Source organism: Cynocephalus volans, chromosome 8, assembly GCF_027409185.1.
Source record: "Cynocephalus volans isolate mCynVol1 chromosome 8, mCynVol1.pri, whole genome shotgun sequence".
In the NCBI taxonomy this organism is placed as follows: domain Eukaryota; kingdom Metazoa; phylum Chordata; class Mammalia; order Dermoptera; family Cynocephalidae; genus Cynocephalus; species Cynocephalus volans.
Window position 1 is genome coordinate 37,714,174 of NC_084467.1, and position 18,066 is coordinate 37,732,239.

Below are 18,066 nucleotides of genomic sequence, written 5' to 3' on the forward strand. Positions count from 1 at the left end.
CCAGGAATGGACATAGATAAGGCTCAGACTGGCCAATAAGAGTATTCCATTCTGTTCCATCCTATCTTTACTCTCAGGCCAGTCACTGGTTCAGAAATAGAGTAAGACCCAAACTGACCCAATGAGAGTCAATTCCAGGACTTTTGCTAAAACTATTGTAAAATGAGATTCTCTCTTTCTAGTCGCTAAGTTATGAATATGTGATTCTAGGACCTCCAGTAGCTGTACTACCATCTCAAAGGGAAAGCCTGCCTGAGGATAAAGCCAACCCAGAGAAAAACTCAGTCAAAAGACAATGTGAGAGAGAAGCCCCATGACCTTGTTTGGGCCCTGGATCCAGCCATGACGGAACAAGTATAGCTATATGTACAATATTCAAGAGGTAGCACAGCATAGCAGTTAACAATAATGGCTTTGAAGTTAGCCTGCCTAGTTTTGAATCTCTGCATGCCGTTTACTGTGGGGCTGTGGACAAAGTACTTAACTTCTCTGTGCCTTCACTTCCTCATCTGTTTAAAATGGGTACCTAGAACAGTATCTACTTCACTGGGTTATTGTTCTAATTAAATGTTATAATACAAGGGGTCATCAAAAAATTCATGGAAGGATTCATATTATCTTTTAAATCTATTTTCCACAAATTTTTAAAAGTATCTTTGTACGTGTAAAAGAACTAGAACACTGCTTGGCACATTTTGGTAAGCATGCAATAGATGATGGCTATAAGCCTTTCCAGCATTCAAAGTTCTGCTATGCTCTGAACTCTTATGGTAACAACTGTCCACACTACTCATATGTCACTTAAAATAATATGAGGGGTCTTCAAAAAGTTCATGGAAAGATTAACATCATCTTTTAATTCTATTTTTCCATGATCTTCTTGAAGTACCCTCATATGTGGCTTTATATTATTATTAAAACTTCATCATACTACTTTGCCTCCCTCTGCAACTAAACTATGTTATTTTCTTTCCAATTTTAGTATATGTGCTGCCGAAGCGAGCACTAAACTATGTTATTTTCTATTTCTTTATTATTAATAATAATAATTACCATTTACTGAAAGCCTTCCATGTGTCAAAATATGAGGGTACTTTAAAAAATTCATTGAAAGATTGTATTATCTTTTAGTTCTATTTGTCCATGAACTTTTTGAAGTACCCTTATGTATATCACTTAATTCTCACAGCATTCCAACAAGACATTATCCACAGTTTATGGAGAAGGAAACAGACTCAGACAGGTTAAGTAACTCACTCAAGGTTACACGGCTAGTAAATGGCCAGTATAGAATTCAAGTTCATAGTTTTAACTATTAAGCTACACAGCCTCACAGCACTTAGCTCTATCCTCATGCACACAGAAATTCACTAACACTGTTTTGCTAATATGAGAAATAATTTTCCTTTTCCACTGTATATGGTTTATTTTTATTTATTACTCACTTTCTCACATCTTTTCACTCTTCAATCTATTATCTAGCTCAGTCTTCAAATACTCCATTAAATTTGCTTTGATAAAGGCTTCCAATATCCTTTTAGTTGGTACATTCAATACTTCTCAGGCTTCTTGCTCTCTGAATAATCTCATTCTTAGCATCTACTATCACCTACACACTTATGCCTCCCAAATCCTTTCTGTACCCTGAGATCCAAATCCAAACAACCAGCTGCCTGCCTCCCAGACAGCTCCACCTGGGTTCTCACAGGAACTTCAAACTCATTGGTTCAAACCCTGAACTCTCCTTGTATACTTTTTATTTTGGTGAATAATACCATTTCCCAGTCACTCACACCAGAAATCTAGAAATAATCTTTGACTTCTCCCACATCTCCCATATCTGGTCCTCATCATTTCTATTAATGCTCCAATCTTTTCTGCCACTGCTCTGGTCCAGGCTCTCACCATCTTTTAACCTGTTAACCACAACCACTGCAACCACCTGCAACGACAGTCAGGCTGGTCTTTCTGCCTACAATCTTGTTCCATTCTGATTTATTCTCAGACTGCTGCCAAAGTTGATTTTAGTTAAAAAAAAAAAATTCAATGAGCACCCTTTATTTACTCCCAGGCTCCATAATAGGTGCTGGTGCTATCAGGGAAAATAAGCCACCATGCCTACTCTCAACTTGCAGTTGTGTGGGCATAGCATTCAGTAAAATGTTACACTAGAGATCAGGACCAGACTCTGTAGGGACACTGACAAAAAGCCTCTGAACTGATCTGGGGAATCAGGCAACATTTTCCAAAAAAAGTCATGTCTAAGCTGAGTTCTAAAGGATGAGCAAGAGTTAACAATTTGGGGGGATGAAGAGCACATCAGAGAGGAGGTTGAGTTTGGTGCCATTAGTGGGAACAGCAAGTAGTTCCATCTGTTAGGACTATGCAGTTTGAGGGGCAAAAGCAAACAAGACAGGAATTATCGGGGATACACTTAGAGGTATTAAGTAGATTTACCGTTCAATCTCCTTTTCATTTCCTTCTCTGCGAAATCGCTCAATATATTCTTTGCTATGTTGTTCTTGTGTGTGACGCTGCTCCTCAAATATTTTAATTGTTTCATTAAAAGCTTCAATTGCAGTTCTCTTCATCTGTATTTCCTATAGGAGAGAAAAATAAAAGCATGCACTTCATTATCTTTATTATTTTTTGTAACCTTGGTCTTAAAAAAAAGTCTTATAATTCTAGTTATAATCCTATATAAGACCCCATTAAGAGGACTAAAACAAGACTCTTTATTCAAACCCCTACCCTATTACTTATATGCGAAATACATCTCTCAAACTATAAAATAAATGAAAAAGAACCATTACCTGAAATATAGCTGGGAACCACAGAAAGGCCTGTGCCACAAAGAGATATTAAACCTGAACACACTCAAGACAAGGATCACATTCTCCCTTTGTGCCATAATTATAGTGCTGACCCCCATAAGCAGTGAATGGATAGAGATAAGGAGTTCCATGCACCAAACTGCAAAGTTTTATTCCCAGAAAAACCCTATAGAGTCTATTTATTCACAGTTTCATTTCTAAAGTATGTGCTTAGTTTTCCAAACAGATTCATCAGTAGACTAGAAGCAGAAAATGAAAAAGGGAAGAATAGTTACTAGTCAGATGCACTAAGAAAAATAAGATGAAAACTAACAGCTCCAACGGCCAGCCCATGGCTCACTCGGAAGAGTATGGTGCTGATAACACCAAGGCCATGGGTTCGGATCCTATATAGGGATGGCCGGTTGGCTCACGGGCTGAGCGTGGTGCTGACAACACCAAGCCAAGGGTTGAGATACCCTTACCAGTCATCTTAAAAAAAAAAAAAAAAGAAAGAAAGAAAACTAACAGCTCCACAAAACAGACTTAAGCACTCCAAAAGCCTAGTAGGCTAAGCCATTCGGTGTCACATGAGCTCTGCATAAGGGTATTTGCTAGTAGACTTTAGCATCCGTACCATGATTCCCCTAAAATCTTAACAGAGTAAAATTTTGTTCAGTTTACTTCTTAGGAAGGCAATAAATATGCATAAAAGCATAAGAGGATTGTAATCCTAAATGTTTACAATTCTAAAAGTTTTGAAGCTCATGGCATAATTCCTCAACTATCCAGTATTTATTAATTTTAATAAATGATTATTGAGAATCCACTAAACAGAAAGAACTACCTGGTGATAAAGGGACTCATGAAACATGGAGCCTGCCCTCTAGGATTCAGAATACACAGGTGGAATAGATTCCTGAACTCTATTGGTATAGTATATGCAAGAAATAACAGGGCATGTTCAGGGATCAACAATTGTTCAGTAGGGCTGTAACATAAGAGGACTAGCAGATGAGGTAAGCTAGAATCTTATGATGGTCCATATAGTTGAAGATATATTATACATATCTCAGATAATACAGAAAAACTACTGGAATGCCCATATCTAAATATATAGCTACATATTCTAAAACTCTTAAATTATAGTGGAGGGTCTTGTTCCTATTTTACAAGGTTAGATATCACCTATAAAGCTGTGGCACTGGATCTTCAAAGAAAACACCAAAAATTTAGACCTTACTAACAGTGGCATATGTATTGGTAAGTAGGACAGCAAAGGGGAAAGTATTTGATATCACTACCAAACTAGTAGCTCCCCCATAAACAATGCCACTATACCTACCATCAAAACTATAAACCTATCCGTATCTGCACCCCTTCTCTCTCTTCTCCTCCATTATCTGCATGTGCTATGGGCCTCATCTCCTCTTCCTTTCTCAAATACTTCACTTCCTCACATCAGCCAGCCCCACTAACATCATAAACTCAGTCTAATGGTTCCTTCTCATCAACAAGCATACAAACAACTTTTGATAACACCAGTTTGAAAAAAAAATCTTTTAATCCTAAATTCTCCTTGAGTCACAGTTAAGCTTCTTTAAAGAGTTGCTTATTTGGGCTGTCTCTTTTTCCTCATCTCTCATTCACACCAATTCACTCTATCCTAGGTTTTGCACTTGCCATCACAGACTACTCTTTTCAAGGTCATCAACGATCTCCTCATTGCCAAATGCCTCTCTCTTATCCCAATCCATCACTATTCTTCCTAATTACATGTAATCCAGATGTCAAATTTCCCCATATGTGTCTATTCTCACCCTGTGCCAACTCTGACTAAGGGTACACAATCTCTTCCCATTCTCTGAAAAGAATTCACTTACATCAAAACAATCTAGATTTTATCTAATTCCCCAGGAAAAACAGAAGAGGTCTGTAACACATATCTTAACACCATATCTCCAATTGCCCTCCCCTTTAACACTTATTTTCCTAGCACATCTCCTGTACTGCTAATCACTGGGTCCCTCTCTTCTCCCCACCTCTCAAAGCTTCAAGCCTCTATGGTTCTTCTCTGCCCAGCCCCTACTCAAAAAGTCTTGCTCCCAGTTCTCACATAGAGAAATTAAGTGCCCTTTGAATTTTTTATTTGCCTCCATCTACTCCTATACCCAACTCCCCACCCAATCTCATATCAACCGCTCAGGACTCCTATTTTACAGTTAAATCCCCCAATGTTACTGAACATGTGGGCAGCAGGTGGAGCTTTCTCTGCTTTCTCCAGCCATGACAAGAAAGCAGAAATGCAGCTCTACACAAGCAAAGCCACATGTAACAGTGGCCATTTTTTCTAGCCTCTGTTCATGGGAAGGTTAGCCCTCCCATAGACCCAGTTCATACAATGAGTCTGACTCCAGGCTCCAGCCAAGGGTGAAGTGCTTTTGGTTCATTATCATGCATAAATCAATTCAATAAATAACTGAACACTAACCCTATGCCAGGCATTATTTGAAGCATTTGGGATATAGGAACAAATGAACTTAGGCATAGATTTCTGCCCTCCTGGAACTTATAGTTTAGAGGGGGGATACATACAATAAACAACAGATATTTAATAAGTAAGTAAATCAAATAGTTTGTTAGAAGGTAAGAATTATTATGAAAAAAGAAAAGTAGAGTGGGAAAGGAGGATCAGATTGCAAGTTGCAATTTTAAATAAAGTTTTCATGTAGGCCTTATTGAGACAATGATGTTGAGCAGACATGAAGAAGTGAGGGGGTTAGCCAGATAACTATCTGGAAGAAAAGTGTTCCAGGCAAACAAACATCCAGTGCGAACACTCGAAACTAAGAAGCAGGTGTAGCATATTTAAGGAACAGCAAGGAGGCTAGTGTAGCTGAAGCACAATGAAAAAGAGAGTTACAAGAAATGAGGTCAGAGAGGAAAAGGGGCATGGATCATGCTGGCCATTGTAGAAAGGACTCTGGCTTTTACTCTGTGTTAAATGTAAAACCAGAGCAGGGTTTTAAACAAAGGAGTGATGTGATCTGACCTACATTTTACAAGTATCACCCTGGTTGCTATGTTGAGAATTGATTTGGGAGAGGGAAACATAGATAAGGGCAAGAAGACTAGTTAGGAAGTTTCTGTGGTAAACCCAGGCAAGAAATGATAGTAGTGTAGACCAAAGTATTAGTAGTGAAGGTGGTGAGAAGAGGTTGGATTCTAAGTATGAAGTGAATAGGATTTCTTGAAAGAGTCTAGGGAAGACTACAAATGGTGAAGAGGTACAAAAAATGCTCAACTCACTAATCATCAGGGAAATGCAAATTAAAACCACATTGAAATAGCACCTCACCCCAGTGAGATTGGCTATAATCAAAAAGATAGAGAATAACAAATGCTGGAAAGGATGTGGAGAGAAGGGAATGCTCCTACACTGTCATCTCACTGCGCCGTGGAGCAGCAGGTGCCTGTTTCCAAGGCAGAAGGCAAAATGTCAGGAGCAGGATGGAGGGCCGAGTCTGGGAAAGGCCAGCACCAGGAGATAAAAACACGGGGACAAAGACAAGTTGAAGAGGGCACAAACAAAGAACAGAAAAGTAAGACGAGGGGCGGCCTTACAGAATAGGAGAAAAAAAGAGAGAAGTGTTTCAGAGCCTCCAAAGAAACCAAGATGAAGCAGTTTCTTGGGCCACCAACTCTGAACCCACACTGTTGGTGGGACTGTAAATTAGTACAACCACTATGGAAAACAGTATGGAGGTTTCTCAAACAACTACAGATAGATCTACCATTTGATCCAGCAATCCCACTTTTGGGTATATATATATACCCAAAGGAATGGAAATCATCATGTTGAAGGGATACCTGCATTCCCACGTTTATCGCAGCTCTGTTTACAATAGCCAAGATATGGAACCAACCTAAATGTCCATCAATGGATGATTGGATAAGGAAAATGTGGTATATATACATCATGGAATACTACTGTGCCATAAAAAAGAACGAAATTCTCCCATTTGCAACAACATGGATGAGCTTGGAGAAACTTATGTTGAGTGAAAAAAGCAAAGCACAGAGGAATAAATACCACATGTACTCACTCATAAGTGGGAGCTAAGAGAGAAAGAAGGAAGGAAGAAAAGACCACAGTGGTGCATTGGACTTGCAGAGGGAGAGCATAGGGTGGCAAAGTGGAGTGGGGGAACGAGGGAGCAAGAGGGAAGTTGGGGATTAATTAGGTGGGGGACATGGGGTATAATCACAATTTGTGATAATGGGCATGCTGTCAGTATTGGTCTGGCCAGCACATTTTGGGCACAAGTGGTGACAGTCAGCTTTGTATCCTATGAATATTCATAACCAATGAAAAAATAAATTTTAAAAAAAGGGTCTAGGATAACTCCAAGGATTTTGGCCTTAGCAAGAAGGATATGATTGATTGCTCTCAACTGATATGGGGAAAGCTAAGAGTAGAACAGCCTTGGGGTGGAATATCAGAGTTCTTACTGAAAGAGGTGTGGGATTACAATGGCCAGAAATACTGTTATGGTCTTCTTTCCTATGTGAGATATTTGATTCTGTTTTATTTTAGGACTTTCTATTATTAGCTATTCAGAATAACAGAATATTTCAATAACCTTTTTTTTCTTTCTACCTGATACTTCTGCTGTGTATGTGGTGTGCCTCTGTGTGTGTGTGTGTGTGCGCATGTGCATGTGTTCTTAACTGCAAATTTCAGCTTCTCTTTATTATCTTAGCTCTTCCAGATGAATTATCTGTGATGAGGTGAGTGTTTGGGGGTGGAATGGAGAAGAGCTTACTGAGGCTTCTTCAAACTGAATCAACCTAAGTAGTCAACATTAGAGGATAGTGAAATGATCACATACACAATAGAATGTTATACAGCTAATACATTTGTTTTTTGGAAATTATTTTTAAATTGAGTTTTAAAAAGTATAAAAGTTATATAAATATGCATGTTAAATTGAAAATAAATTACTGCTGAATTCTACACACATTGTATCATACAAAGTAAAAGTCTCCATTCCCCACAGGCAATTGCTATTATTAAGTGCATCTTAGGATTCTTGATGTCCTAAGAAATGCTTATGATGTAGTTTCAGGTAAAGGAGACAGCATGTGGAATTGTGTGAAAAGTGTGATTTCAGCTATGGGTTAACACACAGGCTGATATCCCCTAATCAGCCCCACCAGTCCCTTGGTTCCTGGTGCAGACACTAGCTTGGAAATGAAGATCAAGGGCTTCGGGGCTGAGAAAATCAAGAACATAAGTACTAGGGTCAAAACAAGTCACTATGATGCTGGGAAAACTGGGTATTCATATGCAGAAGAATGAGACTAGACCCCTATCTTTTACCATATACAAAAATCAACTCAAAAGGGATTAAAGACTTGAATGTAAGATCCAAAACTATGAAATCAGTAGAATAAAACACTGGTGAAATGCTTTAGGACATTGGGCTGGGCAAAGAATTTCTGTGTGTAAGACCACAAAGGCACAGGCAGCAAAAGCAAAAAAAGACAAGTGGGATTATATCAAACTAAAAAGCTTTTTCACAGCAAAGGAAACAATCAACAGAGTGAAAAGACAATTTACAGTATGGGAGAAAGTATTCATGAACTATCCATCCAAAAAGTGATTAATAACCACAATATATAAGGAACACAAACAATTCAACAGCAAAAAAACAAAAACAAACAAACAAAAACAAATAATCCAATTAAAAAATGGGCAAAGAATCTCAATAGACATTTCTCAAAAGAAGACATACAAATGGCCAACAGATATATGAAAAAATGCTTAACATCAGTAATCATCAGGAAAATGCAAATCAAAACCATATTGAGATATCATCTCATTCCAGTTATAATGGCTAGTATGAAAAAAACAAAAAATAACAAATGTTGGCAAGGATGTGGAGAAAGGGTAAACTACTATACACTGTTGGTGGGAATGTAAATTAGTACAGACATTATGGAAAACAGTATGGAGGTTCCCAAAAAAACAAAAATAGAAATACCATAAGATCCAGCAATCTCATTACTGGGTATATACCCAAAAAAAAGGAAATCAGTGTGTTGAAAACATCTACACTCCCATGTTTATTGCAGCACTATTCACAACAGCCAAGATATGGAATCAACTTAAGTATCCACCAATGGATGAAGGAATAAAGAAAATGTGGTATATATACACAATGGAATATTATTCAGCCATAAAAAAGAATACAGTCATGTCATTTGCAGCAATGTGGATGAGTCTGGAGGACATTATGTTGAGTGAAATAAGCCAGGCACAGAAAGACAAATATTGAATGTTCTCACTCTCATGTGGAAGCTAAAAATATTGATCTCGTAGAAGCAGAGAGTACAATAGTAGTTACCAAAGGCTAGGAATGATAGAGGTGAAGGAGGACAGGGAAAGGCTCGTTAATGGGTACAAAAATAAGTTAGATAGGAGGAACAAGTTCTAGTTTTTGATAGCACAGTAGGGTGACTATAGTTAATAATTGATTGTATATTACAAAAGAGCTAGAAGAGAAGATTTGAAATGTTCTCAACACAAAGAATAAAGAAATGATCATTGTTTGAGGTTATGGATATCCCAATTACCCTGATTTGATCATTACATATTGTATACATTTATCAAAGTATCACATGTATTCCATAAATATATACAATTATGTATCAATTAAAAAAATTATTTAAAAAAAAAAAAAGGAAAAAAACAAGGCACCATTAGCTATAGTAATACTAGAATAGCTTATAGCTGGCTAACCCTCCCTCAGATAACAATTAATTGTAGACAAAGTTATAAAAAAATATATTTCACATCACAGTCAAACTGTCAAAAGACAAAGAGAATCATGAAAGCAGCAAAAGAGAAGCAACTTGTCACATACAAGGAATTCTCAATAAAATTAATAGTTGATTACCCATCAGAAACCATGGAAACCATGAAAAAGGGGACATTACTACCAACTTTACAGAAATAAAAAGGATTATAAGAGAATGCTATAAAGAACTGTATGCCAATAAATTGGACAACATAGATGAAATGGACGAATTCCTGGAAGTACACAAACTACCAAAACTGATTCAAGAAGAAAGAGAAATAGACTCAAGAAGAAATCTGAATAGACCTATAACAAGTAAGGAGATGTAATCAGTAATCATAAATCTCCCAACAAAAAAAAGCACAGGGCTTCACAAGTGAATATACCAAACATTTAAAGAATTAATATAGATCCTTCTCAAACTCTTCCAAAAATAAAAGACGAGGGAACACTTAACTCATTCTATGAGGCCATCAATTACTCTGATACTGAAGTCAGACCAAGACACTACAAGAAAACTACAGATCATTATCCTTTATGAATATAGATATAAAAAGTCCTTAACAAAGTACTAGCAAATTGAATTCAGCAGCATATGAGGAAGACTGTACACCACAAACATATGGAATTTATCCCAAAAATGCAAGGGTGGTTCAACAAACAAAGAGCAGTCAGTATAACACATCACGTTAATAGAATGAAGAAAAAAACCACATGATCATCTTAACTGATACTGAAAAAACATTTAACAAAATCCAACACTCTTTCATGATAAAAATATTCAATAAACTAAGAATAAAAAGGAACTCCCTCAACATGATGTAGGCCATGTTAAGAATTAAATTGCGTCCCCCTCCAAAAATACATTCAAGTCCTAACCCCTGGGACCTCAGAATGGGACTTTATTAGGAAATAGGATCTTTTCAGATGTAATTTGTAAATTAAGATGAGGTCATACTGGGTTAAAGTGGACACTAATCCAGTGACTGGTGTCCTTATAAGAAAAGAAAACAGAGACACACAGGGACAATGTCATTGATGATGGGAGCAAAGATTGGAGTGATGCATCTACAAACCAAGGAATGCCGGGAATTGCCAAAAACCACAAGAAACTAGGAAGAAGCAAAGAAGGATCCTCCCCAGAGAACTTTAGAGAGATTACAGCCCTATTAACAACTTGGTTTCAGATTTCTAGTCCCCAGAACAGTGAGACAATAAATTTCTGTTGTGCCCACTTCGTGGTATGTAGTTAAAGCAAAAAAGAAATAAAAGACATCCAAATTAGAAAGGAAGAAGTAGGATATTATCTCAAAAGACATGATCTTATATGTAGAAAACCCTAAAGAATCCACAAAAAACTGTTAGAGCCAATAAACAAATTTGGCAAAGTTGGAAGACACAAATCAATATACAAAATCAGTTGTGTTCTATACACAAGCAATAAACAATCCAAAAAGGAAATTAAGAAAACAATTCCATTTATAATGGCATCAAAAAGAATAAAGTACTCAGGAATAAATTTAACCAAGGAGGTAAAAGACTTGTACACTGAAAACCACAAAACATTCCTGAAATAAATTAAAGAAGATATAAATAAATGGAAAGATATCCTGTGTTCATAAATTAGAAGCCTTAATATTAAGATTACAATATTACCCCCAAAACAATATACAGATTCAATGCAATCCCTACTGAGATCCCAATGGCATATTTTGCAGAAATGGAAAAACTGATTCTCAAATTCATGTGGAATTAAAAGGGACCCAGAATAGCAAAAACAATCTTGAAAAAGAACAAAGTTGGAGGACTGAAACCTCCAAATTTCAAGGCTTATTAAGAAGCTACGGTAATCAAAACAGTATGATAGTGAAATAAGAATAGACGTAAAGACCAACAGAATAAAACAGAAAGCCAGAAGTAAACCTTCACATCTATGATCAGTGGATTTTCAACAAATGTTCCAAGACCATATGATGAGGAAAGAACCGTGTCTTCCAAAACTAGTGCAGGAAAAATAGGTATTCACATGCAAAAGAATAAGTTTAGACCCTTACCTTACATCACATACAAAAATTAACTCAAAATGGATCAAAGACCTATATTTAAAACTATAAACTCTTAGAAGGAAACATGGGAAAATCTTTAGGACATTGAATTTGGCAACAATTTCACAGATATTATACCAAAAGCACATACAACAAAAGAAAAAAACAGACAAACTGAACTTCATTGAAATCAAGAACTTTTGTGAAACAAAGGATACTATGAAGGAAGCAAAAAGACATCCTTCAGAATAAGGAAAATATTTGCAAATCATGTATCTGATAAGGGATTAATACCCAGAATATATTTTTTAAATTCCTAAAACTCAACAGCAAAAAGAGCTATGAAAGACAGTGAAATACCACATCACAACTACTAGGATGGCTATTCAAAAAAACCAAAAAACCAAAAAACAAAAAAACACCAAAAATAACAAGGTTAGGAGGATATGGAGAAATTTGAACCCTCATGCACTGCTGGTGGGAATGTAATACAGGTTAGCCACTGTGGAAAAAGTTTGGCAGTTTCTCAAAAAGTTAAACATAGGGTTAAACATAGAACTACTAGAGGATTCAGCAATTCCAATATTAGTTATATATCCAAAGAACGTGAGGCCGGCCAGTTAGCTAAGCGGTTAGAGCACAGCTTTATAACACCATGGTCGCAGGTTTGGATCTTGGTACTAGCCAGCCGCAAAAAAACCCAAAAAGAAATTTTAAAAAACCCCAACCCCCCAAAGAACTGAAAGGAGGAACTTGAGCAGATATTTGTACACCAATGTTTATAGCAGCATTATTCACAATAGTCAAAAGCTGGAAACAACCCAAATGTCCCTCAACAGATAAATGGATAAACAAAATGTGGTATACACATACAATGTATATTACTCAGCCATAAAAAAGAATGAAATTTTGATATACACTACAACATGAACAAACCTCGAAAACACAGAGAAATAAGCCAGACACGAAAGGACAAATATTGTATGATCCCACTCATATAAGGTACCTACTAAAGGCAAATTCATAGGGTTAAAAAGTAGAGGTTATTGGGGGCTGGGGGAAGGGTTAAGGAGGATTCACTGTTCAATAAACACAAAGTTTTTATTGAGGATGATGAAAAAGTTTTGGGAATAGAGTGTGGTGGTAGTTATACAACATTGTTAGTGTATTTAATGCCACTGAATTGTACCCTCATGAATAGTTAAAAGGACAAAATTTTACATATATTTTACAATCAAAAAGTTTTTAATAAAAAATTTTTTCGACAAAGGCCAAAAAATGAAGGCAAAACACACACACATCACATTATCAGGTAAATGAAAGCTGAGAAATTTGCTGCCAAGTGACCTGCCTGACAGAAAGTATTAGTGTGTTTTTCAGGCTGATGTGAAATGATACCAGAGAAAAGCCCAGATTCATAGGAAAAAATGAAGAATTCCAAAAATGATAAATATGTGAGTAAATACAAATGGCCCTCTTGTTTTTTTTTCTTCTCTGAATATCTTTAAATGACAATGGAATGCTTAATGCAAATATTATAATATTGAATTGTGGTGTTAACACATGTAGATGTAAAACATATGGCAACAACAGGAGGCGTAAATAGAATGACATGGTTGCAAGGTTCTTTACATTTGCAATGATACATGGTACAATATGAACTCTAAGTAGACTGTGAGAAATTAAGAATGTATATTGTAATCCCTAGAGCAACTACGTTTAAAAAACAGCAACAAAGAGCTATAGCTAAAAAGCCAGATGAGTTAAAATGAAATACTAAAAAACGTTGGACCCAAAAGAAGACAATGAAAAAGCTGCAGAGGAACCAAAAAACAGATGGAGCAAATAAAAAAACAAATAGCAAAATAGTAAACATAAATATAGCCATATCAATAATTACAAGAAATATAAACATTACCCCCCAATTAAAAGGCAGAGATTGTTGGGTGGATTTTTTAAAAAGCCAGACCCAACTATAAACTGTCTATAAGAGACGAACCTTAAATATGAAGACACAATAGATTGAAAGTAAAAGGACAAAAAAAGATATATCCTGCAAATAATAAGCATATGAATGCTCTTGGGGATATATCAAACTGGACTTCAAAACAGGAAGATTACTAGATATAAAGAGGAATATTTCATACTGATACAGGAGTAAACTTACCATAAATGTGTAAGCATCTAATAATAACATAATTTCAATATTCCTACAGCAAAAGCTGACAAAATAATGAGAGAAATAGACAAATCTACAATCATAATTAGAGATTTTAAGACTCCTTTTCAGTAACTGACAGAACAATTAGCAAAAAAAATCAGAAAAGCTATAGAAGATCTGAATGACACTGACAACCACCTTGACTTAATTGATATTTATAGCATACTACACCAACACCTGCAGAATACACAGTCTTGCTCAGTGCAAATGGAAAGTTTACCAAGGTAGGCATATGCTAGGCCACAAAATAAGTCAATAAATTCTAAGACTATAACCTTAATATTCATTATGTTCACTGACAACAAAATTAAATTAGAAATAAATAATGTAATGGGCCACAATAATCAACCACATTGCATATCAACAAAATAAAATTTTTAAAAAAAAGAAAGAAAGAATGTAATATCTTATTTTAAAATGTTTTTCATTTATTCATTCATTCATTCATTCATTTATTTATTTTGGCCGGCCTATATGGGACTTGGTGTTATTACACAGCACTCTAACTATAGTGTAGTGTATTAAAAAGTATAAAATATTTAGAAATCAAATAACACATAGGCCAAAGTAGAAATCACAAGGAAATGAGAAAATATTTAAAACTGAATAACAATGAAAATACAGTATATCAAAATTTATGGATGCACCTAAAGCAGTGCTTAGAGGGAAATTTATAGCTTTAAATGCTTATTTTGGAAAATAAAGTTTTAAAATCAATGAACAAAATTTCCACCTAAAGAAACCACAAAAAAAGAAAATTAAACTGAAAGAAAGCAGAAGAAAGAAAAAAATAAAGAGCAGAAATCCATGAAATAGAAAATAAACACTAAAAAAATCCATTATCATCTTCTAGAAAGGACCCAGGCAAGTTATTGTTGCACTGAGAATTCACTTGGCATTTAGTAGAATCAATATGGGCTAATGCTTCTATAAATCATTTGATGTTCAAAGTAAAAGCCTGTGTTTCAAGAAAACATACATGAGAAATGCAGCTAAATATATTTTCCTAGGCCACTACTGATCCAAATATTACAAAGGATAAACTTCCCTGAAGACAGCACCTTCATCAAAATTCCCAACACCTTTCATGTACTATGTAACAACTTAGAGCAAATTAAACCAATCTGTCTAGCTAAAAAAGAATCATAGTAGTAACAGAAATAAGGAGCTCTAGGAAAAGAACTAGATTATTCTATAACTTTGGCTCTCTATCATAAATGTTAAAATAATTATTACTGATTATTAAGGTTAAGGATCTACAAACTGTGTGGCCAAGACTACTAATGGTCCCACAATTTCCATTCATTCATTCATTCCTTCTTCCAAATGTTAATTGGGTATACCTGACCCAATAAAAACTAGATTTCACAGCCTCCCCTGCAGCTAGTTGTCACCTGCAGCTACATGCAATCATGTAAGTAAGTTCTAGACAGTGGGACAAAAGTGAAAGCAGTGTGTGCTCCTCTAGGAAGTCGCCTTAAAAATAGGGAATCTTTCTTTCTCCTTCCTATCCTTCCTTTGTGTTCACTTGAATGTGGCTGTGATATAGCTGATATCAGAGTAAGCTGACTTCCACAGATAGCAACACATCAAGACAGAAAAAGCCTATAAATCCTAATAAATGTGGAGTTGCCATAATGCCCCTTGTACTGCCTATATATACAAGAAAAAAAAATTCTATCTAGAGCCTTTGTTATTTTTTTGTCACTTGCAATCAGTTAATACTAACTAGTTAATACTAACTGATACAAATTATATTCTTAACCAATGAAAAAGTGACTCATAAATGGGAGGGGAATTTATATCAAAGTCTCAAAAAGGCTGTTTAAAATATTAAGACAGCTAGAGATCATCATGTGAATTATAGCAAATCTGATGCAACTACAACATTGCCTACTTATTAGCCCAAAAAACAAAAATATACTAACCTGGGATGTTCTGGTATATTCTTCATATAGCCTATCATACTCTTTACTCTTTTCCTGATACTGAGAGTGGTACTCCTGCAAGTTTTTACCTACTGCATCAATGTTATCTTCTTTTACCAACTGATCCTATACAGGTAAACAAAAGAAGTAAAGAATGTTATAATTCTGATGTGTGAGTTTTTCCACATCTGTTTTTTTTCCCAAAATACTTTAATATTTACTTGTACATATTTATGGGGTATAGTATGTTGTTTCAATACATGCGTGTACTGCACAATGATTCACTTAGGGTAGACAGCACAGTTTCGTACCTATTAGTCCACCACTTCCTCCCCACCACCCCCAACAGGCCTCTGGTAACCATTATTTTACCTCTCTACTTCTATGAGAACCACTTTATGTATTTTTAAATTGTATTTCTACTATAGAAGTTTAAGTCACTATGTTAACATCAAGCATGCAAAAGCACTAAGTCCTTTTGCGTTCAACATTAAGATCAGCCTTTAAATCACATCAAAGTAATTTATACTTTAAGAAATACAGCATAAGTAGGGAACAGAAGTATTTTTCTGTAAAGTAAATAAATATATACAATAGCTATTACAGAACAGTAGCCACAAGCCACAAAATAAGTTCCAGAAATATCTAAAATCTTAAGTAGAAACTTTAAATGACTAGATTTCTTTTTTCTTTCTAACCGATAAGCCTGTAAAGTAGAATCAAACGATGCTGTTAAATAATGACTTGCTCAACAGCCCCCAAGGACTTCTGTAAGCATACCTGTTGGTATCTGGACACTGGGTACATCAGCTTCACATCAAGTTTGGGGTTGTACTGAGCGAGAGATTCATGATGATAGTGGTTAATGAGCTCCACCACAGAATTAAATGTCAGAGGATCAGAAAAGCCATATTTACCATCCCGATGATAAATCTTTATTAACTTATTATTGCCTCCCTTCCTGTGAATAAGAAGACAACAACTGTAGATTTTTCTCCCCAAAATTCTATTGAAGTACTACTTTCATATGAAGATATGAGAGGTTAGTATCACATAATTAACAAGTTTTACTATGTTAATGAGTGAAAAGGCATACGTAATTATGTGTGTGAAAGTGTAAATAATATCATATTATTGTCACATCTGTTTCTTTTGTCCATAAAATACCTTGGTTATTGAAGGCCAACATACCTACATAGCATTAAGTATCAACAAATTTAGCAAAAAAATCACTTAAGAAGAAATCTAAAACAGAAGTAAATTATATCTTTTGTTTATTTTCTGAATTAATTTTCTGATTTAAATTCTATCAATATTTTTTCATGGAGAACAGAGACAATCTCTTTGGGACCTAAAGATATGTAATCATTTGTCTTTGGTGAGGGGGAAGCAGAAGCCACTTCTATATGAAGAGGATGATAAATATTTGTCAAACAATCACCGACATACTCAAGGTTTTATTGTCAATGCACAAACATAATTAAGCTCCTTGAATGATTTACAGTTGGGTAATTAATCTAGCACCTTATATTATTTTGTCATTTATACTTGCTTATAATTCTTGGAAATGACTATTTATTTAGGCCATCAAAACATGTAAATGATTCAAAGTCATTCAACTGTTTTACAAAGGATAGCTTTTGAAGAACCATGTATATTAGATAGGTGTAATTTGATACTTGAATAGTTCAGACCACCTTTGTTTACTGAGTCATATCCAAATGGTCCCTTAAAAGACAATTTATAACCCAAGTTTAAAATAGCAATGTTTTGCAAGTCCCATAAGGCATAATCTAAAACCATAGTAGGTTGATTCATTATATCATAGCAAAATACTGTACCATTCCCAGACTTAGTGGAAAAAAATATGCCTCCATATCTCTTTATGCCATGCTATTACACATGATAAATGAGGCATTGGGATTTGTGAAAGGTCAAACACAATAGGTTTGAACCTACAGATTGATTTAAATTAAACAATGCTTAGAAGATCAGTATTTAGATGGATGATGAACTACTCCTATAAAATGTACATTAGAAAGGCCACCTAATCATATGTAGTTACTATAGGTGTGTACTCCCATACATATACTCACAATAAATGCAAGCTCAGTCTCTGCTAAAGTGAAAAGGCACTCATTCATTAAAAAAAAAAAAAAAAAATGTGTTGAAAATCTACTATGTGCCTGGAATTAT

General features: G+C 35.4%; 1 protein-coding gene across 3 annotated transcripts in view; it reads right to left on the reverse strand.

Annotated features, from left to right (window-relative positions):
• The window catches only part of PIK3R3 (phosphoinositide-3-kinase regulatory subunit 3), a 98,043-nt gene that overhangs the window by 9,852 nt on the left and 70,125 nt on the right, over positions 1–18,066 (reverse strand). For all 3 annotated transcript variants that reach the window (XM_063105207.1, XM_063105206.1, XM_063105205.1), the window contains exons 4-6: positions 16,651–16,831; positions 15,871–15,996; positions 2,458–2,600 (exon numbers count right to left, since the gene is read on the reverse strand). In XM_063105207.1, the coding sequence (XP_062961277.1) occupies positions 2,458–2,600; positions 15,871–15,996; positions 16,651–16,831 (450 nt within the window). The remainder of the gene's footprint in view (positions 1–2,457; positions 2,601–15,870; positions 15,997–16,650; positions 16,832–18,066) is intronic.